The sequence below is a fragment of the Pleurodeles waltl genome, chromosome 9 (genome assembly GCF_031143425.1).
Source record: "Pleurodeles waltl isolate 20211129_DDA chromosome 9, aPleWal1.hap1.20221129, whole genome shotgun sequence".
Classification (NCBI taxonomy): Eukaryota; Metazoa; Chordata; class Amphibia; order Caudata; family Salamandridae; genus Pleurodeles; species Pleurodeles waltl.
In genome coordinates this window covers 310,369,668-310,392,899 of record NC_090448.1, presented here as the reverse complement: position 1 = coordinate 310,392,899, position 23,232 = coordinate 310,369,668, and the positions used below count along the sequence as shown (strand labels likewise).

Genomic DNA, 23,232 nt, shown 5'->3' with positions numbered 1-23,232 from the left:
TGGGCGAGATCAATAAGTTGAGCTTCAATAAATTATGCTGCAAACTTGAAATGGATGATTCATTTAAAAATTTAATTGGCCAACACGTTTTGTGAATGAAAACTGTTTAATGGAGCATGATAATTCCCATCTGTCCAGTACAATGTTCTTTATAAATTTTAACTGTTTAATGTCAGAGGGTGAGACACTTTTTGGTTGAAGGTCTCATCAAAATCAACTTTAGCCATTTTCCTCTTATTTTCTTCTTGAGTACGTAAAGGAACACCTTTCTAGGGAAGCGGGATAAAAGAAACTACGGTTTCTTCTACATGGAGTGCCTAGAGCCTTCTCAAGCTATATTTTCCTATTACAAATTAATAAACTGTTACATGGATTGACTAAAACACATATGTAAAGTGTTGCAAGGCCCCTGTTCTGAATGGAAATACAGTCTAAGAACAGTAATTTATGTAGGTGTCCAGCTTGAGCAGTGGACACACGTAGTGAGTGGAAGAGCTGCACAGTAATCAGAGTAGAGCAATAATTAATTATTATTTCTGAACGTTCATTGCAAATAAATAGGACCATTTTAATCACCCAAGCACTGCAGCTCACCTGTCTATGTGATCAGTGATGTACCGGAGAACAGAAAGAGCCTTCAATGAGATATCAAATTCTAGTGCATAGGCCTGCTGCTGCAGCTCCTAAAGGAACAGGCAAAATATACAAACTTGTCAGAAAATAATTTGAGTGTTTCCTGCTTACCTGTAATGCTTTCTTTGATCCAGAACTAGATCAACCTTCATAGAAAAACACAATGGAGATCTTTAAAACAGTATTTTACTCCTATCAGTGAATTTATGCCTGCAAATAATAATAAATTCTGAAATATCTTCAAGAATGTTTGCCACAAGAAAAAAATAAAATGCATGGAACATTATATCCCTTTGCCGATAAATGTTTGAGAGGCAATGATAATACCTGGACAAGGCAGGAAACTTAGGCAGGTAACTGAGGTGATTGAAGAATTATATCAAACACGTTCCATATTTTAAGGGTTATTGTAACCAGCCAGCACACTATAAAAGAAGTTGTAATTCTTCTCAGGAAGCAGTCTTTCACATTGTCTGCTGGCAGACAGCCTTCTCTTATCCTTTCACATGTACAACCAGTACAATGACCTACTACTACACAAGGCAGTTGCGCATCAAAAATCATCACATTGTTCCAGTACATTTTTATATTTATTCACTATCCCGATCCCACCACAGACCCTAGTACATCCCTTATGTTTTTAATTTAATGTTAGTGATAGTTTTGTTAATACATTTTTTTAACTGTAATTTTATCTTTTGTTTTTAATATTCATTGAAAGGTATTTCATTTAATTTTGCTTAATCTAACATTTATGCCTTCCCTGATATTTTATTTTTTATCATATTTATTGAATTACTTGTTTTTATCCTTGCAGTGATCCTAACCCTAAAATTAACCATTATTTATTTGTATTAAATCAGTGGTGCTTATTAACATTTTATCAATTAAACTAGTATGAACGTTTATTATTTTAAATTAGTCTAATATTTTTTAATCCTTAACCTTACAGGAATACGAACTCTGACCTTAACGTTCCCGTTACAGAGCATGATGAGTGACATGTTGATGATGGTAAATTGAGGTTAAATGAGTCTACACGGAGGTTTAATTATGTCCCTGTACAAATCCTTTACTGTAGAACATAAAATATAAGAACATGCTATATTTTATTTCATGCTTAGGCCACCAGGCTCGCATTCCTACTTTTGTACCTCTGAAATTATTATTTGACATACCTACTCAAAAATTATTGCTTATAAATCTTTAACATTTGGAGCTTATCCATTAGGAAAGGCAATTTGCTACCCTTCAGTATCTTTAGCAACCTTTGCCCAGCTCATACATGAATGAGTTTTCAAACTATGCCTCATTGAACAAGAGATGTTTCAACTGCACCACTACATGGATGCCATAGTTGTACAAAAATAAAAATAAAAACACCTGAATTTTCTTCTATGCATTACCTGTACATCCTCAGTTCAGTACAATACTTCTGGCTTCCTGGTAGCATTATTCGGATGAAGCCACACAAATTTGGATTCACACCTCAGGTTTCTCAATTTATCAATACAATTTTTGGTACTTCTTTCCTTTGTCTGCCCTCTTCTTCTCCCACCCAATTCTCATTCCGTGTCCCCTCAGCATGTTCACATACCTGTAAGCTGGATTTACTGCTAAGATCTTCTGGTATAAGCCTGTCATGTTTTGGAGTATCTCCACTGAGACTACGAGCTGCCAGCATGGCCACTTTCCGATGGCTATAATCAATGAGGTCTAAAATTGTATCCTCTGCAGCTTCACAGACCTCCTGATGGAAAAATAAAGAGTCTGAGTCTTACTTTCAAAGAAAATACTAACACATTAGACCTCTGACTAAAGGAAGAGGAGGACACTTCACCAAGCAGGTTATCTAAGTGGGCTGGGTAAATTAACTGGAAAAACAGGGACTGCAACTGAAGTAGAAAGATACAGGAGATGGATGCTGCTGAGGTGATAACAAGTGTAATACATAAAGCAGAAGGTGTCAGAGAAAAGACAAAAGAAGAAAGGTGTGGAAAGTAGGAACTTCTAGAAGAGAGGGAAAGAGAAAGAGAGAGACAGTAAGTAAGAGAGAGACAGAGAAACACGACAGAGTGAAACAGCTGGAAATGCTGAGCGAGAATGGCTGAGGAAAGAAGCAAAATCTGAAAAACACAGAGCAGAAAATAGTGAAGAGGTGGGAAGAGCAAAAAGAAAATAACTGCAGCTGAAAATAAAATACAGAGAAAAGAGAAGGGAATGGGCTGGTGGAGGATTATAGCAGACTTTTAAGAACCACAGACAAAATACTAATAAAAAGGAGAGAAAGGGCAGAACTGGAAAGCAGGATAACATGGTTCCCATAGAAAGATACTACTGTTCAAATTGATATTTTCTTTATGTAACTGCTGTGTGACAAATGTAGCAAACACAAGAGAAAGAGGAAAAGAATAAGCTACACAAAAATAAGCTATTTATGTGTAACTTAAGACCTCAACTCTTGGAGTATACACGTGTGTACTTCTTGCAGAATACATGCTAAGCATTATCCACATTTGTGTTACATTCCTTCTATCATACTGCCCCTACCACTCCATTACTTGGTTCTCCCCAAAAGACTCTTTAGACAGAGCCAAGTAAGGCAATATTGTCTATCCCTCAGAAAGTGTCAAATATGTACTCACCACAAAAAAATGTAATCTCCCATTCACCAGAAATAATTTACATCCAGCCACTATTCCAAAACAGAGAATACATAGGAAGCATTCATTCCCAGCCAGATGCATGTATGTATCGGACACAATATTCTGTGGCCTTTAATGTTCTTAAGCACTTTTCTCGTTTTGCTGGTGGGCCTTGAATAAATTCAGGGATATAAGTTCTGGGGTAGAAAATCAAGCTATGCTGATGACAATTTTCCAATAGCACAATTACCCCACTGACTGGTACTCACATTGTGCAGGGCCTAAGCGGGAGGGGCGGCTAAGTATAGATCCATGAGAATGATCTCTCACTCACACACATATGGCTACACTATTATGCAACGCAATTGCTGGGTGGCATTTGGAAACCACCTATACCCTTAGACAAGGGGCTAGTCAGACATTCTCCCCTGGGCAATAATATGAATAACACACTGCGGCCAGTGCTACATTTTTAAATAAAAAGGTGCCAGTGCCCAAAGTCCTGCTCTTAAACTCGTGGCTGCTGCAATTAAATGTGCGAACACGGAATACTGAGGCAGCGTAATCCTGAAGCCATCTCGGCACTCTTCAATCCAATTACAGCCCCTGCATGCCCATTCAGCTCACTCTTGCAGCTTTCTAATTTCACCCTCAGTGACCCTTTTTCGTTTTTTCCTTCCTCGGTCTTTCCCATTTGTGTCTTTTGCTCGCAGCAAATGCTTGAGACAGAAGAATAAGCCCCAGCCCTCAAAAATAAGTGCCGGTGCTCAGCACTGGAAACAACAAGCACAAATTAAGCACTGACTGCGGCTATCAATTTGTTGGTCCGAGTTCCTTTTTGCACCTGACCGGGAGATGGGGGGGATGTTTTTGTGTTCTTGATATTGGGGGAGCAGGACATTCAAGAACACTCACTATCCCACCAAGATCCACCAGGAACAGCTTCACTACAAAGGTACATTAAGGCACAGCGAGTTCACTCTTGCGCAGGCCCCACCACATTTACTTACATGCCACAACGCAGTGTATATCAACACAAGGGTAAATACCAATTCACCACTTGGAATGTCAAAGGCTTGGGCTCCTTGCAAAAGTGTGATAAGGTATTAGCGCAGCTTAAGTGACAGGGCAAAAACCTACAACACAAATGGAGGGGCGCCTATTCAGTAAGGTGAGTTTGGCCTTTGCCAGGGACGCAGTGGTCTGGTTACAACCAGGAGTGTGCCCCATGAGGTTGAGGACACACGAGGGCCCCCAATGGGTGGTATGTGCTGTTCACGGGGAAGCTTGATGGTCAGCCCTTAGTAATTGTGAGCATCTATTTAACCAATGTCCACAACCATGTATTCCTTGAGGCACTGTCATGCGTGCTCACAGACTGGGCATCACCCCCTTGGACACTTGGGTGGATTTAAACGCTGTACTGAACGATGACCGTAACTGCTTACACCAACCCTTCCTAGTGACTCCTCTGTGCTTAACACCAAAGGCCTTTCAGTGTGGCTCAGGGCTTGGGAACTGATGGATATCTGGTGAGAAAGAACCCAGGTATAAGGGAATATTAATTACACTCCCCTCCCCTCCCCTCAACCTGCATGTTACACTAGACTGCCTTGTCCGACTCTAGCCCTACAACTCTAGCCCTACAAGAGGAGAGATACCACATCACCTAAACGGGTAAGACCCTGTACGATCATAACTCATAGGCAATGGACATGGAGTGGGGATGGATCCTACCCCAATCCTGACTTGGAAATTTCAGCCTCCTTGTCTAGAAGACACAGCCTTTACAGAGGAACTTAGACAGTCAGTGACTACTTCCAAAATAATGAGAATACTGCCTCTTCGCTGCTTCCAGAGCAGTACGCCTTTAAGGCGGTACTCTGGGGACACTGCATCAATGCCACTGTAGGAGCCAAGGTGTGATCTATAATGAACTCGAGGGGGGGTAAAGGGCTCTGTTCTCTCCCAAGAGCGCAAAGCTATGAACGATCCTGCGCAGATCTCCCACCTGCTGGAGGCCTGTAAAAAAACATGCAGCCTTACTGGAAAAGCTGCGTTGTTTGGTCCGTTGTTTGGACCAAGCGGCTTATGCAGAGAGGGCCCACAAGGAGGGGAACAAATCAGCATCCGATTGCAGCAGCAGAAACCCAGTGGATAGACAGTGCACGCACACATCGAGTTCAACACTGCAAATATAGCATACTCCGAGCAACTATACAAGGAGTCGCCAGGTGACCCAAACACAGGTCACCTCCTGACAGGCATCTCACCCACCTCCACACAAAGCGGCAGAGGGCTTGGCAGCCCTGATTTCTGAACAAGAAATATGGCACAATATCAGAGCCTTCGCTAGGAACAGAACAAACTGCCAAGTGACGTTTACGCAGTTTATGGACCCCATTTATTATCCAATAAAAGGCCACTGTCTATCCACAAATGGCTAAATACAAACTCTGTGGAACCAGCATTGCAAAACTTACACATGTTCTCTTCTTAGGCTCAATTAAAAAACAATTAACGCAGATGCTTCTAAATAGGTCTTTCTTTTTTTCAGTTTCTATTTGCTCTTATGAGTTAAAGCACATAATGGCTCTATTCTTCAGACAAATGACAATGACTGACGGAATTAAGATTTTCTATTTAGGACATGAGATATGTATTGCGGGTGCTCCGTGCTCTGTTATTCCAAGCAAGTGTCACACAATTGTATTCTTTGTACCAAGAAATGAATGGGCTAACAAATGTGGATTTAGAGAGTAATTAGGAGTTCAGCGGTCGCACCGCCAGAACTCTAATACAGCGGTGGAGGGACAGCCGCCAAGCCAGCAGACTCCCCACCACTGTATTACGATGTTTCCACCAAGATGACCAGCATAAACAGTGTGCATTGGCCTTGCCTCTCAGAGAGATACCACTGAACAGTACCATCAGTAACGTAGCTGAAACACCACAAGTTCAGTAAATAACATATATAACTAACTCACAAGTCACTATTTGCTGCTGTTAATGAAGATTCCACAGAACAAGGGTGTCATCAATGGTGTGTTGAAACTTGTCTCCAAAGGTTTGGCCAATCAGTTAATAAGGTCGCTAATGAGGCTGCAAATTTATGCAGATGCACTATCAACAGTCATTCTGAAATAGCATACTGTATAAGAGATATTTCAAAGACCTTACAACAATTGACATCTGCTATAGAAGAACCACAGACAACCAATGCTGCTATTAGGGCTTCTTCTTTCTTTTAGGGATAATGAGAAGGGATCCAGCCTAAGAAGCACTTTTGTTGTGGAGAGAAGTCCATTACATCACACCAGAAGCCAATCAAGAGAAATTAATACACTCCCCAAACATTCCAACCTGAGAGACACATTGTTGGGCTAAGGGGAAGGAGATGAGTTCATGTTTAACACATTTTAAAAAAATGGTCGAATTGTTTTGTGATTATATGGTCATATTTGATTTCTTTAACATAATGTACTTTTTTTTAAATTAAAGTGTTAATATGTTGTAAAACAAATCATGATCAAAGAGAAAAGGCACTTTCAAAATCAGTATAGTTGTAGTACTGTCCTTATTTACATTAGAGTCACCAATTATACTTTGGAGGACTTCAATGGCATTGTTAATTTAACAAAGTGTACATCACACTTCATTTTATGTTATTAAAAGATATTTTAATTATACAAAAAATTCCTATTTTTGCACAGTTACAATCTCCTTCCAGTTGATGCTAAATTGCGAGTGCATAATGTCCTTTTATAACTAATCACTTTTGTGAATCTTTAATACATCTCACTTGGTGCTAAATTGCAAGAGCAAAAGGGCCTTTTATAACTGATAACTATTTGTGAGTCTTTAATACATCTTGTTGATGATTCCTTAAATATCTAATTTAATGTGCAATTCAGCGGTTCAGTAGAAATCCTAAGATTTCCTACTTTCATACATTAGTAAATCCTATTTTAGAGCTCACAAATCAGTTTGTAACCGATTAGTGACTCACTATGTTTTTGCACATGAAGTCCAATGATATATTTGCTCTTGCCCTCTATTTGCTGTGGTGTTAAGTGTTAAGTGTTAAAGCTCAGCTTTACCTACTGCTTACAACTTTCATGAGGACGGAATGACATAGGTTAATGCAGACTACTCTGGTTAACTTCAAATTGTAGGGCACAGTACACAACATTTTAAAATGTTGTTAGAAGTGATTGGATAAATGTTCATTTTTCTGTTACTACTGTAAGCCACCTGATTTACTCATAACCTTTCTGTTCAACAATTCTTAGCTTGACCAGATTATTGAGTTTGCTTTTAGATTCTGTTTTTGGGGTTGCAAGCCAAATTTGTCAGATCAAGTAATATAATATTTTAGATGGTGCTTAATTGAAATGGTTTTATATAACCAAACAAAAAACGATTCTTACATCTTTGTTACTATTTTCAAGGTTTACCTACTGCAACACCCCCTGTAAAATACTTAAAGATACTTTTCCGAGTATCTAAAGTTATTGATGTAGCTGTTTGTTGTGGCGTAGCTGCAACCTCTTAAGAATTCTTCTGTACCTGGAAGCCTCTGGCCATAGTCTGCTATACAACCCACTCAACCAGGGGCAACACCCATTCATATTTATGTGCAGCTGCCCTGTCTCTTCTGTACCATGTCACTGAACTCAACACACTTAACATAAACTTCTCCATTCACGTTGTCTGCTGTTCATACTCCCAAACCATACTCTTCCTGCAAAACAAATTCCCAAAAAGGACAAACAAAAATCTAAGGCTCTGAGACAAACAAAGGAAAGTAATCAAGTAAAATAAGCCTAATTTGATATATGAAAACACAATCACTCCAGAGAAATAAAGTGAACTAAATTATGAAAAGAAAACAAATTAGAAAAACAAATCAATTACCTCTCCTGTTCCTTTTTGGGAATAAGTCTGTCTTTAAATATGGACCTACCTCACTCTCTTGCCATAACCCATAAGTGTCTCAAATGCCAATGGTAAATGCATTGATACTGATGCACTGAATGCTGATGTTTGTGCTTGGAAACACAAATACGGAGGCGAGTATGAAAGAAAATAAAAGTAACAGCAAGAAAAAATTTAATGAGAAAGAGGGTACGGTCAGACAGTGACATAATGAAAAAACGAAGGGAGAAAGGAAGACAACAGAATAAAAGAAGAGGTAGGGAGTGATCTGTTACACAAAAAAAGTCCAAGGTGTAGAAACTAGTAAACAATAGAGAAAACACTCTGGGGGTTATTCTAACTTTGGAGGAGGTGTTAATCCGTCCCAAAAGTGACGGAAAAGTGACGGATATACCACCAGCCGTATTACGAGTCCATTATATCCTATGGAACTCGTAATACGGCTGGTGGTATATCCGTCACTTTACCGTCACTTTTGGGACGGATTAACACTCCTCCAAAGTTAGAATAACCCCCTCTGTCAGGTTGAGGAACTCACTTAAAATGTACAGGTATTTTTTAAGTCTCTCAGGGTTATAGTTGACAAGTTTAGGAATATTTTTTAACAAAGTTAACACAAGTCACAGCTTATTCAGGTTTCCAAAACGACACTCTTCACTAACTGTTAGTGGATTGTTTACAAACCTTGTGGTAGAAGATTGTCTCCAAGAGATTGATGATAGTAGCCTCATGGTGTATCTGAAACAACAGGAAATGGTAAAAAATAACAAATTAATTTGCAGTCCTCCTAAGGTCTCCCAGTTGGAGAGAACATGAACTTCACTACCACCTGATTGCTTAATTGCCTTCACACTCTATAAACCAAGGAAATGGACCTTCTTCTTATAGGCCAGCACAATCTCATATTCCATTAAGGTGATATAAGGCTATGATGTCCCACTCTAAAAGTCACTTCAACAACAAAACCTTGCTATTCCAAGAAACATTATTGACAGACCCTTGTTAAGTGCCCCAGTTACAAGCTCCCTGCTTACTGGTTTTCCGAAGAGGTAGACCTGATAAACGTAGCTAACTCTGCTGGCCTCATACAGTTTCTAAAATAGTCTTTTCTCTAAGGATCTTCAAGGGATGGGCTCCCCTACCAAATCACTAGTAGCTATGTAAACCTCATTTCACATACTTAGTACAAATTTCCATATGAAAAAAGGTTTCCCTATAATGGAGGTCCCCAACCTTTTTAGATCCATGACCCACTTTTTAGAATGACAAGCTTTTGCAAATCACCTGCCTTTACTCGACATGAGCAGAGGTGATTTTTTAACGTAACTAAGGCTTCATGTGCTACAGCACTGTCATTCACAGACAACACATTTTCCATTTAAACGGCCTCTAACTTTTCACAAAGGCACAGTTTTATTGACAGAGCTTTATAGCACACAAACAATAATGTGCATTGTTTGGGTAATTTACCATTTGTACATCATCAAGTAAAGTGTCTTAATTTGTCTTGATCCTATTAAAATCTCAATTTCCAGGCCATCTCAGAATTACACAAATAAAGTGCTTCATTTTTTTTTCCAAACTGCTAAACGCATACAATTCCTTTACAGGTAATTACATTTTGTTATGTGCTGCAAAAAACAGAACCTTTCCTTTCATATTCCCTGTCCTCCAGCAAGACTGTCACATAATTCACTTTAAAAACTCCTCTCACTTTGCAGCTAGAAAAAAAAATATATCCCAAATCTATAGCAGTTTATCAGAAGTAGTAGCCTGATATTTGACCTGTCTTTGAATCACCCGCAATGGTGACATATTAAACACAGAATGTAAAGGCATATTCATTTATTGCTCCCACTTTACAGACCCACCAATATCAGCTCAGTTTGAGAAACCTTGCACTAGAAATAGGACTTCACCATTAAACACCATGCTCTTGGGACCCACAGAGAAAGACCCTGATACCGGGAGGGTTCATTCTCATAACTGTTGTTGGACTGTTGTCCTGAGCAAGCAATGCTTAATATCCCAAGTTCCTTCTCCTGTCCAGACGCGCATGCTACAAAGTATGAGACTACCTTCCCTCTGCTGATTCTCACCTATAAGATCCCTACTTTTCGAAGGATAGTTTCTTCTTCAACTGCTCTGGCACACAAACCAGTGGAAGGGTGCACCACTGCCTCAACATCCATCTACACTATAGAGCCAAAGGGTCTCTGATATGGGTCTATTACCAGCCCAGTCACCTATCAAGTACTTACAGATTGCCAACAGCCAGCCTGCTCAGGAATATCGACTACCATAAGCTGGCTAAATCATTTGTGATGTAATACTCTTTAAATTGTATTTATTAGGACACGATCAGTATTAAAATTTAAATTCATAATCTGGCACTTACAGGGCTTATCGTAAAATGCTAGTGTGGGCAGCTTTTTCTCATACTATGGTATACCTGTTTTGTAGACAGCATATCACAATGTTCCCAACACTACAGGAGACGTCCCTCATGAGAGCTATTACTTACAGTAGATGACAGTTAACATAAGATACAGTCAGTGCAGTATTATTCAATAAATGGTGTTGAACCACTTTTCTTAAGCCCCTAGTTAGGCTCCCATTAGCATTTTTATTTACTATTTTGTCAGATACATTATAATGCGCATTCCCATGTCGAAAACAGTAATCTCAGTTATCCATCATGTAAAGTCTTGACATTTAGTAATGTCTTTCCACCTCTAGCCTATGCAATCTTCCATTCTGTGTTTCCTGCCTTTCAATTCCCCTAGTTATGCTCCTCCACTTTATATACGTTACAGTAATTCCATACCTGCTAGTTGACTTCCACCATGGCATGTTAATTAGCTCCTTGTTATCTGAGGCACATCTCTAAATATTTATTTCAGTGCTCTATTAAGGATTCTTTTCCGGGGCTTCCTCCTCCCAACCTACTCCACTCATTCTGTTATCTTATGTAACCATCTTTAGTTCTGCTTCTGCCCAAGTTCATGCCTGCCATCCAGGGTTTCCGCTAATTGCCTAACTATTACCATCCATTTTTCAAAGTCTTCCTTTACCTTTTCAACAGTTTAGTGGCTTGGACACGAACCTCCTCCCCTAAACCCCACTCCATTAAGTCTTTATCATGCTTAGGCAGGATCCCATTAGCCTCTAACCTGTGTTGGGGGATACTTCTTACATTTAGGGGGCAATGACTCATACATCTATTACTTAGAGCCCATATTTAAATCTAACCTGACATCTACCATGCCTCAAAATTACTGGATAATAGATGAAGTCTCTCCCATCCCAGGAAATGCTCTGTATCTAGCTGGCTGATGATCGTCTGATGTAAGAAGTACAGGCTCTGCTTATCATTGTCGCTAGGATAAATCGATCAATAAAAATCAAACTAAAGTGTTCTGAAGACATTATGGGCCTAGTCACAACTTTGGCGGATGGAAAAGCCCATCCGCCGAAGTTCAGACGGGGAGGTTACCGCTAATGTGGCTGCCTCCCCGCCAGAGCCATTACGAGTTTCCAGCTGGGTCAGCGGGTGGAAACTGGGCTTCCGCCTGCTGGCCCAGCAAGAAATGGCCTACAGCATTGTCTCCATCTCGTAATAGAGCTGGTGGCAATGCTGTAGTGCGTGCACCAGCATCTGTCGCAATGTTCACTGTCTGCTAAGCAGATAGTGAACATTGGGACATGGCCCCCCTGGAGCACCCTGCACCCGCCAGCCTTTTCACAGCAGGGTTACTGCCATGAAACTGCTGGCGGAGAAGGGGGTCGTAATACCCAGGGTGGCACTGCTTGCAGCGCTGCCCTGGAGGATTAGAACCACCAGAAACACCAGACCGTTGTGTCAACCAAAACTGGTGGTGCTGGCGGTCTGACCATGGCACTACCGCCGTAGTCATAATGTGGCGGTCGAACCGCCGCATTGACGGCGGTCCGACCGCAAGGTTCGCAATGAGGGCCTATATCACTTTTGTTTGCCATTTTATGGACGGACTTAACTTTCCCCAATTGACATCATTTAGGCACTGTTCGTTCATACCCACTGCTAATAAAATGCCATGGTCACCGCTCTAGAGTGATCCATACAGCCTTTAAACATTATATCACAGATAGTAGTACATCTGTTGCTTTCATTGCATGTCTTGCACACTTATTTAGGTTTTTTTATTTACCCACTCATCCTTCTCAGCGTGAACCTTTCTCTGCCATTGGAACTATATATATTTATAAAGGAGAGCTGTTAAATCGTCTCAACTACACTAGCGAAACTCAGATCATAACAGAGATTAAAAACATAATAAACCTTTACACCTTCAGAGCTAGACCACTGGCCTTGAGCTGTTGATCAATAGAAGCTGAGGAACATCTGATGGCCGAACTCATTAAAAAACAACATCCTAAAATGCAACAGATAGAAGAAATACCAGCCAACAACTATTTGGCCCCAGGAACTCAGCATCAGAGACAAGTAAATTAAGAAACCACGAGTCAATTTCAGACCTATCAGCATCTATTTAATAGACAGAAAATCGCAGACTGGCGAGAAAGTAGCATGGAAAGAAGCCAATGAGAATTCATGATACTGTTCCATGGAATGCTTTTAACTCTCCAGTTCAAAAAGGGACAAAAGACAAAACATTTCAATGAAACCTTTGAGCGTTAAGCAGCACTTTCTGGACCAATTCTACCATCCTCCACCTTTTATGTTTTGCCTCAGTGTCGTAGCACAGCAGCAAATTAAATAGAAAACTATAGCTGAGTAAGAAAAAATATATAAACCAGTATGTTGATAGGCATACCGCGTACAACCCTTTGCTACAGTGGCGGCTGCTACTTAACAGGGGTGGCAGGGCGAGACAGGGGGTGAAGGGACGTGGGAGGGGTAGTTAAAAAAAACTAAAATAAAAAAAAAAAACATAAAAAACACATTACAGGGGAGACACACTTGTGTCTCCTCCGTCAACTTCCACTTCCACTTCCCAGCTGCACAGGCTCCCAGCCAATCATGACGCTGCTAAAAGCAGCATCGTGATTGGTCTGAACGGCTTCCTTCACCGCTCAGACTGGGAAAGGGAGCCTGGGCATGTTCTCTACCCCGCTGTGCTATACAGCTGGGTAGAGAACATGCAAAGTGTGCATGTCTTTTTGGCTGACCCAACACGGCAAGCCAAAAAGACATGCGCACTTTGTGTGCACATAGCCCTACTCCGGCCCCTTCCCTCCAGCCCCGCCCCGCTGCGCAAGGAACAATAAAATGATAATAACATATTGTACGTTATTATCACTATATTTTTTCCTTTTTGGTAAATCCAATAGAGCAACGCTCCTCCGCCTTAGTGGAGGAGCCACCCCTGCTTCGCTATGATGAGCTGAATAGTGTTATCTTTACACCTGCATAACAAGAGGTCCTTGTGTAACAACGCCTGCACTGCCTTTCCCTGTCATAAGGAGGAGCACTAGAAGAGGAGCGAAGTGAACAACTGATGAAATACAACCTCTGCCCAGTTTTGCTCACCTCACCACAAGAAAGCCCTGTCCCTGTCCCAGCCCTGCAATTCTGCTTCATAGACATTCCACCAACTCCTGTTAGATCCTTGGTCCAGGCAAGGAAATCACACCCACTCTATTATTCTGTGCCTGCACTTCTGCTTTGTTACTCACCCAACAATCCCTTTAGACATGCTCATCGTCCTCACAGCCTCATCGGTCCTCATACGCTCCTCCCCCACACTTGGCCTATTTCTCCACCTCAGAGGTTGCCCAAGCAGCAACAACAGTCAGGAAGAATGGCAAGTTGAAAAAACATAACCTGCACTGCATGCCTGCATGTCTCAGTGTGTGTGCGCGTATCTGTGTGTCTTACCTGTGAGTGAGTGGATGTGCATATATCTGTGAGCACGGGTGAGAAGAACAGTGGAATTAATTCCCTAGCATCATGTAGGCACTGGAACAGTGATGATAATTCCTGGTGAAATGCAGGCCCTGACAGGATGGTTGTAATCCATAGCAACATGCTGGTCCTGGCACAGTGGTGGTAATTTCTGGTAAAATGCTGGCCCTGGTACAATGGTAGTATGCAAGCACCAGCACAATGGTGGTTATTATTGGTCAAATGCTGTTGTTAGCACACTTGCGGTAATCCCTAGTTACATGCTGATGCTGGCACATTCTCGTTAATTCCAAGTAACATGCTACTCCTAGAACAATGGCCGCTATCCCTTGCAACATGTTGGTTGTGACACAATGGTGGTAATCCCCTGTAACATGCTTACTGTGGCAAAATGGTGGTAATGTCTGGTAAAATGCTGGACCTGGAATAATGGTAAACCAATTGCCCTGTCACAATGGTGGTAATACATTGTAACATGTTGGCCCTGGCATAATGATGGTAATCACCAGCAACATGTTCACTTTGTCATAATGATGGTAGTTCCTCATAAATCACTAGATCTTGCACAGAGGTGGTAATCTGTGGCAACATACCGGCCCTGGTACAATGGTGTTAAAACCTGGCAATATCCTGGCTCATAATACCGCCGGCAGTCTTCACTGGACCACCGGTGGGTCCAACCGCCCTGGTGTTACAGACGGAGATGTGGCGGTTTGGCAGAGGCCAACCCGCCACACTCATAATGTGGCGGTCTTCACCGCCAGCCCGTCGGTGGTGAAACTGCTACAATGGACCTGGCGGTCCGAAGACCGCTAGGGTCATAATGAGGGCCATATTGTTTTAACATTTTTTTCTGCAAAAGCAACAATTCTACAGATTTTTTCCTGGTGAAAAATATTAAAGAAATTCAAGATCACCTAGAATTCAAGAAGGCAGTAAAGATCTGGGTTTTAGCCATATACCAAAGAGTGGCTCACATACGATCAAGATAATTCATAGATCCCAAAAGATTCAGGATCATACACACAGAAGAACTGAAAACAAATGTAATTGTCAGTACTAACAGCTGCAATGTTTTCACACACTTTCCTTCGCTACATACAAATATGTTTGCAGCAAAAGTAATCTCTTGCAATCATGTACAATACCATACATAACAAAGGGCATCACCTACATGACATTGTTCCTTACATTGACCATAAGGACTTTTTGCACTTACCACCATGTAGATAGGGAAGGTGCTTTGCGGATGAAAGTCCTCCAATTTGCACAGCACAGGGAATATCTTCTGCCTCCATACTTCAACACTTATCAGTTCATGAATTAAAATCGGAATCTAAATACAAAATTGTTATTGTCCTGTATTATTAACATTTAGTAATTTATAAGTAAAAAATTAGTTTAATATTATTTTATTCAGAAAAAAACACAATTAGGTCATAGAGCAGGACCAAATAGGGTTGTACACAGACCAGTTCAACCCTCCAACTTCTAAAACGACATTAATTTTGTTCTGAATCTATAACATATAAATACATAATTAGGCCATCCATCAGCTACTCAAAAATCCAGAAAGAAAACAAATGAGGGAGAAGAGAGAAGAAAGGCGATAACTATGCCATCACCAACAATCCCAAGAAAGGGCGCAAAAGAAACAACTTTTCACTGATAATACAGACCCTTGACACAAATGTGCTCTCTAGCATTCTAAAGTAGGAATCAAAAGGAACATCAGTGGGCAGAGCCAAGCTGGGAATGGAATGGGATGCTGAGCTCTGCAGCTCCTCTTCAACTCGGCCCTTTTAACATTTAAAGCTTCCCTGTCCAGACAAGTACACTCTCCGGGTGTCAGCCCCTGGGAAGGCGGAGAGGAACATAGCTTCAGAGGCAGTTTCCTGGAGCTGCCAGCATCTGTAGAATCCTACAGCAGCACCGACCTTTGCAGCCTCGCACCAACAGCAGCAGCAGCCGGACAATGGTGCTCACAAATGTCCAAAGCCCAGTAGAGAGGAAATTCTGCCCCACTGAGTCCAGCACTGCAATCGGGCCCCCAGGGAAAACAAGAGTGACAGGGCCCTGAGGCAGAAACCGCGGGCTCTGGCCTCATGACGGGCAAGTCTCTCATCGGGTCCCGAGGAGGGATCGCTCTGCCGGCGTATACTGCAGAAAAAGTACTCCAAGGTGACTTTGGAGGTAGGATTCCAAGGTGGTGGAAGGGAGCACCGCCGAAAGATTCAGCACATACAGACTTGAGCACCCAGGCAATGGAATGCCTCAAAGCAGACATGGAAATGTGCGGCCGTGCATTCTTGGCAGACGTGGCCATCATCTCCTGGTGCCATGTGTGCGGCCGGACCAGTCTATATTAAAAGAAAGTGGGGAGGAGTGGCTATCCCATAGTTAAGACCTTGACTCCAACGGTGCCACCCTGGCCACCTGGCACCCTTCCACAACGGTGGTGTGGGGGACCAAGAGCACCTTCAGTGGCCCACCCTGTGGGTCTATTGCAGCTGTATCTTGTTTGCTGCTCCTTGGGCAGGAGGAGGGGCATTCCGGTACTGGAGGTGAGGTCCGTGGGCTGCTGGTATCTCTACTGGGCTGAGAGTCATTAACAGAGTCTGACCACATGACTCTCACACAAGGGCCAACTAACAAATCACATATTTTGAGCAAAGTGTTTATGTTTAGAAAGGACAACTGCAAAACAGAGAAGACAGACAGTGGTCAGTAACTGTCTTGGGGCGACCCAACCTGGCCACGGAAATACAAAGAAACAACCAGGAACAACCCACAATGGTGACGTGACCTCTGTTGGGCAGCGAGCAGAACAAGGAGGCACAGGACAGTCGGGGACAGCCTGAAGGGGCAATGTAACCCGTTTGAGATCCACTAAGGAACAGGCAGCTGGGGACAGCCTACTGAGGCAACGCCAACCAGCAGCCAGAAGAGCAGTAAAAGAATATATATTGCCCCCGCTTACCTACTTGACCATGGAAGGTCCAGGCACCAGTCAGCATGCCAATCTGGAGGAGATAATCGGACGGAGCAAGAAAGGCTGCAGCGACACAGAGCAAGGAGTGGATCCTGAGGCAAATCAGGGGAGAGGGTCCAGGAGAATAACCCACGCAAGAGGTACACAGTGATGCAGGCAGCACAAAGATAGCCAGGGAAGAAAAGGCATCCAGCAAGGAGCCAAGAAAACATCACCGGAAGCAGGCAGAGGTGACAAAAAGGAGAAAAGAACACAGGAGATGCAGAAGCAGTGTTGGGGTTCCCAGTACCTAGCAAGAAGGAAAAGCTGAACAATTGTGAGCAAATCAGCGCGATAGTTCATGAATGCTTAAAAACATACGAGACTTTGCTGTTTGCGAATACATGGGGCTTGGGCACAACAGGATGGAGTGGGGAGGAGTCGCTCAAAGAGGCCAGGATCACGCCATGCTCCCCTGGTAGGAGGGCTCCATCATAGAGGGCTGAGGAACACAATCAAGGGTGCCCATCACCAGAGTGGGTGAAGTTTGAGACAGCAAGAGTAAGAATAGAGGCACTACCCCCACAGGTATGGGGCACAGACCTGGGAATCAAAGGGCAGAGTCAGGCTAGCACAGACACAGAAGGATTGTCCCCGGAAGATTATAAAATGAGTAGTCAAGGAAGGTCTTACATGGTCACCAGGGCCCCTGCTCCGGCCAGCATGATATCACTGGCTGTCAAGGAGTGCATTTGGCGCAGGGAATTCATTGTCATATTCTCACTCCTTGAGATACAGATAGAGAGCCTTGATCTGACGATGGTGGATAAAATAAGAAGAGGAAAGGATAGAGAGGAATAGGATAAGGAAGGAGAGGAACTTTGAGAGCCGGCTGGATGCATTTAGGATCATGGCCTGTATCATAGTTGAGAAATTCCCGCACTGCCCAAAAGATCTTTGGTTATATGAGTCAAAGATACATGAGTCACAGAGGCAGTTTGTGCGTGATGTATGGTTGGAATATCATAAAGGTTTCAGACTAAAGATGCAAGCTCATCCAGAAACGGAGTAGGAAGATGAAGACGTGGCAGGGTACATGCACAAGATGATGATAGCAAGGGAGGCCAGGGGTGGGTCTGGGAAGAATGAACAATCCTTTTGCGGGAACTATCAGAAAGCGAAGCATGAGAAGCAGAAGCCCCATTCCAAGCAGCCACACTACACAAGCTAAAGGGGAACACGGTCAGGGAAAGGCGCATCATCCATCTGCTATAAGTACAACAAGGACAAATGTAATTGGGGAGCAGCCTGCAAATTCAGACATATATACTCCATATGTGGTGTCGGACACCCAGCAGCTGAATACAAGAAAGGCAAGGGAGCCAGACACAAGTAGGACAAAAAGAAAAACATACAGCCCTAGCACAAGCAAAGCCTGGCCGGGGGGGAAGTGAAGTTGGCTAGGTCCCCTATAAACGCATACAGGCTGATGCAACTAGCCAATGAATACAATACCCACGTAGACCCCAAATTACTCTGTGAAGGCTTTGAACAAGGATTTAGAAGCCCATCCAAAGGGAGAGTACAAAGAGCGGTACCAAGCAACCTCCGCTTGGCAAGCGAGCACCCAGACGTAGTCAGGAAGAAAATCAACAAGGAGAAGAAGCTGGGGAGGGTGGAAGGATCCCTAAAAGGGGGACCCCCACACCCCCCCGGAGCTGGTCATATCACCCCTGCATGTAGTACCCAAGAAAGAACAGGGGCATTTCAGTCCACCACCTTTCATATCCGAAAGGTGGATCAGTTAATGATGGAATATCCCCGGAGAAACTGCGCAGTTGGGTATGCATTAGTTGAGGATGCAGTAGACATAGTGAACTCAATGGGGCAAGGGGACCTGATGGTGAAAGCAGACATTGAATCCACTTTCAGACCATTCCCAGTCGATCCAGAGAGCTATTAGCTTCTGGGTTTCAAATTTGAAGATGACACATAATTCAACAAGATGCTGCCCATGGGTGCTCTATTTCATGCACCTATTTAGAACGTTTCAGCACCTTCCTAGAGTGGACCCTGCATAAGCATCACCCAGTGGGTGGTAAGCTGCACTACCTAGATGATTTTCTATTTGTAGGTAAGCGGCCAGTCCGAAGTGCGGCAAACTGCTAAGTACTTTCCAAACCCTACCAGCAGAGTTAGGAGTGTCATTGGCAGATGACAAAACAATGGGACCCACTACAAATTTGGGATTCTTAGGCATAGAATTGGACTCCAAAGCAGGCACATCCAGCATGCCCCAGGACAAAGGACAGGATATGAAGAGGGACAAACAGAAACTTTTGGGAAAACAGAAAGGCACCCTGGGGGAAATGCAGGAGCTCATTGGGAAGTTGAATGTTGCAGCCAGAGTGATCCCAGCAGAGACGGTCTTCGCCAGAAGGCTCATACACTTGACTAGGGGGCTTCAGAAAAAGCAGCACCACACAAGACTGGGCTCAGGGGTGAAGAGGGACCTACAAACAAGGCTGGCATTGCTGGAAGATTTTAATGGGGGCTCATCTGGAGAGAAGGCTGGGTACCAGCAAAATGGACAGAGCTTTACACAGATGCATCCGGCAGCCAAAGTTTCGGAGCAATACTCAAGAACAGGTGGTGTGCCAAAGAATGGCCCCGAGAATGGGCTAGGGCAGGCCTCACCAGAAACATCACAATACTGGAACTGTTCCCCATAGTAGTGGCCCTGCCAATACGGCAAGAACAGCTGATGAACCTGAAGATCACTCTATGGCCAGCTAATCAGGTGGTGGCACAAGCAATTAACAAAGGGGCATCACAGTGTCTACAAGTACTGAAACTGCTTAGAGACTTGGTTAAGCTAAAGCTAGCAAGCAACCTAGATATCAGGGTGAGGCACGTCCCCATAGTAAATAAAGCTAAAGCAGATGCACTCTCTTGCTTCCAGGTGGAGAAATTCAGAAGACTGGCGTCACAAGAATAACAGAGGATGACACCGTTCCCGAACAGCCTATGGGATTTGGTAGATGCGAACTGTCCCACTTAATAGATCATGCTTTAGCCCCTAAGAAAGCCAAATGCTACGCGACATACGCCCAGACTGTCCAGAAGGTAACAGGGCTGACAGCTTTTGACAATCACAAGGCAACAAGCAGGGCAGCAGAGGGTTTCATACATTGGGTGTTCAACCAAAAGAAGTCAAAGTCAAGGGTGCAGGCACATCCAACAGTAGTTGCACATTTTTGCAGGATGGTAACGGCAAGGGACCTCACCAGCTCACACTACATAAGGGCAGCCATGAGAGGGAGGCGGAGGCTGGAGGTGCCTACACAGGATGCAAGGCACCGATCGAATTTCACACACTAAAGCTGCTGATGGGGGGGGCATATAGAATAAGCAAGCTGGTGGCCCTCTCAAAGCTGGGGGGATCTGAGGCATGCCTGCAGAGCCAGGATGTACAAATAGGCATGGGGCAGATGAGAGTGCTGTTGAGGAGATCCAAAATGGACCAGCTGGGTAAGGGAGCCAAGGTGGCGCGGAGGCGCCTGGACGATCACAACCTATGCCTGTGTGCAATGTCAGGAGATACTTACTCAGGTGACCAGCAAGAAATGGGGGTACTTTTTCTGTACAACAACGGAGAGTGCTTGAGCACCTTCCAGTTTAAAGCAGTGCTGAAGAAGGCACGGTCTAAAGCAGGGCTGCCAACTGACCCCTTTTGGCACACACTCATTCCGCATTGGGGTGCAACATCTCTAGCCTGATACAGAGTGTGAGCCACAGGCATAAAGGCAGTGGGTCGGTGGCACTCCAACACATATAAGAGCTACATCAGGGGTCAGCACCCTGGGCAGGAGTAAGGACATTCAGTAGCAAATCCCTCTCCCGCACGCTCACACACTCTCAAGGAGCCAACAAGAACCCAAGCTTTACAAAAGTGGGTGGGGGGGCAACTGGGAGCAAGTGGCTGACATTCTGCACTTGCATAACCAATAGGTACAAAGACCAAGACAGCATGGGTGGTTGGCCACTCGTTCGTATGAAGAACCCAGACATGGTTGAACTGCGGTAAACCCAGGAGGACAGACATCAAGTGGTGCGGGCTGCCTGGGATGAAGCGGGAGCAAACACAGCCTATGCTGGAGAAGCCACAGGAAACCGAGCCCCAAATGCTGGACATTTTAATCATACATCTGGTGGGCAAAAGTCTGGCATAACCGGTCAGGAAGGAGCTCCTGGTGCACATTTGGGGGGGGTCTAACGCAAGCAGCCAGACTCTTTGGTAGCACAATGTTGATTTGGTCAGAGGTCATTCCAGAGTCCTCCGGGGCACTGGAGAAATCAAAAAAGAAACTTAGCATGGCAGTGAAAAAGTTTTGCATGGCTAATGGCTGGGAAAGCTGCAGAGGCCAAAGTTCTTCCATGACGACAAGGAGCACTTGTCCACAGAAGGGTCAGAGGTTTTCCAATCCAACCTCTGGGCAACCATGAAACTAGTGGGCTGCGGATAGGGGTTTGGGGGGAGCTGCCTTTGGGCGGTAACCCACAGGTGATGAAAGCCGTAAAAAGTGTAAGAAGAATGGGGAGGCCACACCCGACACGGCGGGGTGGCAGAACTACTTACCTTGGAATGCCTTATGGCACTGTAAGACAGTTGGTGGAGGGGGTACACGAAACACAGCGCTCGCAGTCCAGGTCGGCCGGAGGATAGGACGCAACTAATCCCCAAGGTAGCAAGTTTAGCTTAAAAAGGTTAGAAGGAGTACCCCCACACACACACAAAAGGACAAACACCAGCGTCAAGACTCAATGTACTCAAAACTGAACCGTTCGATTGATTCCTATATATATATTGTCGTCTGAATGATTTATGTTGGGCCTGCCAAACAAATTATTTATGGCCCTGTATTATGGCTCATCAATGTCAGAGTGATTTATAGCAGTTCCAACAATGTTAAAGGGATTTACGACAGGCTTGAATGATTTATGGCCCCCAATAAAGAATCACAGGGGGGTGGGAACCTACGTGCTATAAATCAATGTCTAATAAACTGCAGCCCATGTTTTTCAAATAACACATGTCTTTGTATATCATTGCATGTGTTCGGGAGTAGGCTGCATCCGGGGGTTTAGCACAAAGGTCCACACCCAAAGGGGGCTAGAGGGGCTGGGGTGGAAACCCTGCTAAGGCACAAGAGTGGTGCCGGGCAAGAAAGGCATGCAGAAACAAAAAGGTGCCAACACGAAGCGCTCCTCCACCCCTTTTTTCTGTTGCTGGGAAGAAAGGAAAGAGGGAGAGGATAAGAGCGCCAAATGGACAATAAAGTGTGCAAAGCTAAGGGCCAATGGTAGGCCGTGTTTAGATTTAAAAGTCGCCCCTTCAATCCTGAAAGGTAGTGAGGAGCTTATAAGGGGGCTGCCTCGGCCGAGACCCCTTCTTTCAGCAGGGCGGCCAGGCAGCGATTCAAGAAGAAACCCACACCCAAAAAAAAAAATACAAAAAAGTGGAGGGAGGGAAAAGAGGACACAAACGGCAAAACAAACCCATGTTGTTGCAGGCTGGGGGAGATGAAGTCAAAAGGAGAAAGCCAGTGAAAGCAGTAAAAAGCGTAAGGAGAGCGGGTAGACCACACCCAACACAGCAGGGTGGCAGAACTACATATCCTGGGATGCCTTACGGCAGGGTAAGGCAGCTGGTGGAGGGGGTACACAAAACACGGTGTTCACAGCCCAAGTCCACCAGAGGGCAGGACGTAACAAATCACCAAGGTAGCGAGTTAAGCCTAAAGGTTAAAAGGAGTAAACCCCTCCCCCCACCACACACACACACACACAAAAGGACAAACACCAGGGCCAAGACTCGATGTACTCAAAACTAAACCATTTGATTGATTTATGGCTCAGTGATTTATGGTCTTGCTACATATATACAACAGTGCACCACTTTGAAGAAAAAGAAACCTTCAGGAACATCATTGGGAAGAAAAGTGAACTCTGCTATAACAATAGTCCAGTCCAGCTGTAACTGGACAAGTCTATAGTCATCTTGACGAAACGCAGAAACTTTCACCCCATTCCTGCCTTACTAGCGAACATCACACTAAATACCAGGGGGAATAGGA

General features: G+C 43.8%; 1 protein-coding gene and 1 long non-coding RNA gene across 2 annotated transcripts in view; one reads left to right on the top strand and one right to left on the bottom strand.

Moving 5' to 3' along the window:
• The window catches only part of LOC138259218 (uncharacterized), a 143,391-nt gene extending 136,785 nt beyond the window's left edge, over positions 1–6,606 (top strand). Inside the window, exon 3 of the long non-coding RNA XR_011198674.1 lies at positions 6,530–6,606. This is a non-coding gene — a long non-coding RNA (uncharacterized lncRNA). The remainder of the gene's footprint in view (positions 1–6,529) is intronic.
• Positions 1–23,232, bottom strand: part of ZMYND10 (zinc finger MYND-type containing 10) — a 161,856-nt gene that overhangs the window by 95,028 nt on the left and 43,596 nt on the right. Inside the window, exons 3-6 of the mRNA XM_069206801.1 lie at positions 15,344–15,460; positions 8,901–8,954; positions 2,231–2,383; positions 595–683 (exon numbers count right to left, since the gene is read on the bottom strand). Of these exons, the coding sequence (XP_069062902.1) occupies positions 595–683; positions 2,231–2,383; positions 8,901–8,954; positions 15,344–15,460 (413 nt within the window). The remainder of the gene's footprint in view (positions 1–594; positions 684–2,230; positions 2,384–8,900; positions 8,955–15,343; positions 15,461–23,232) is intronic.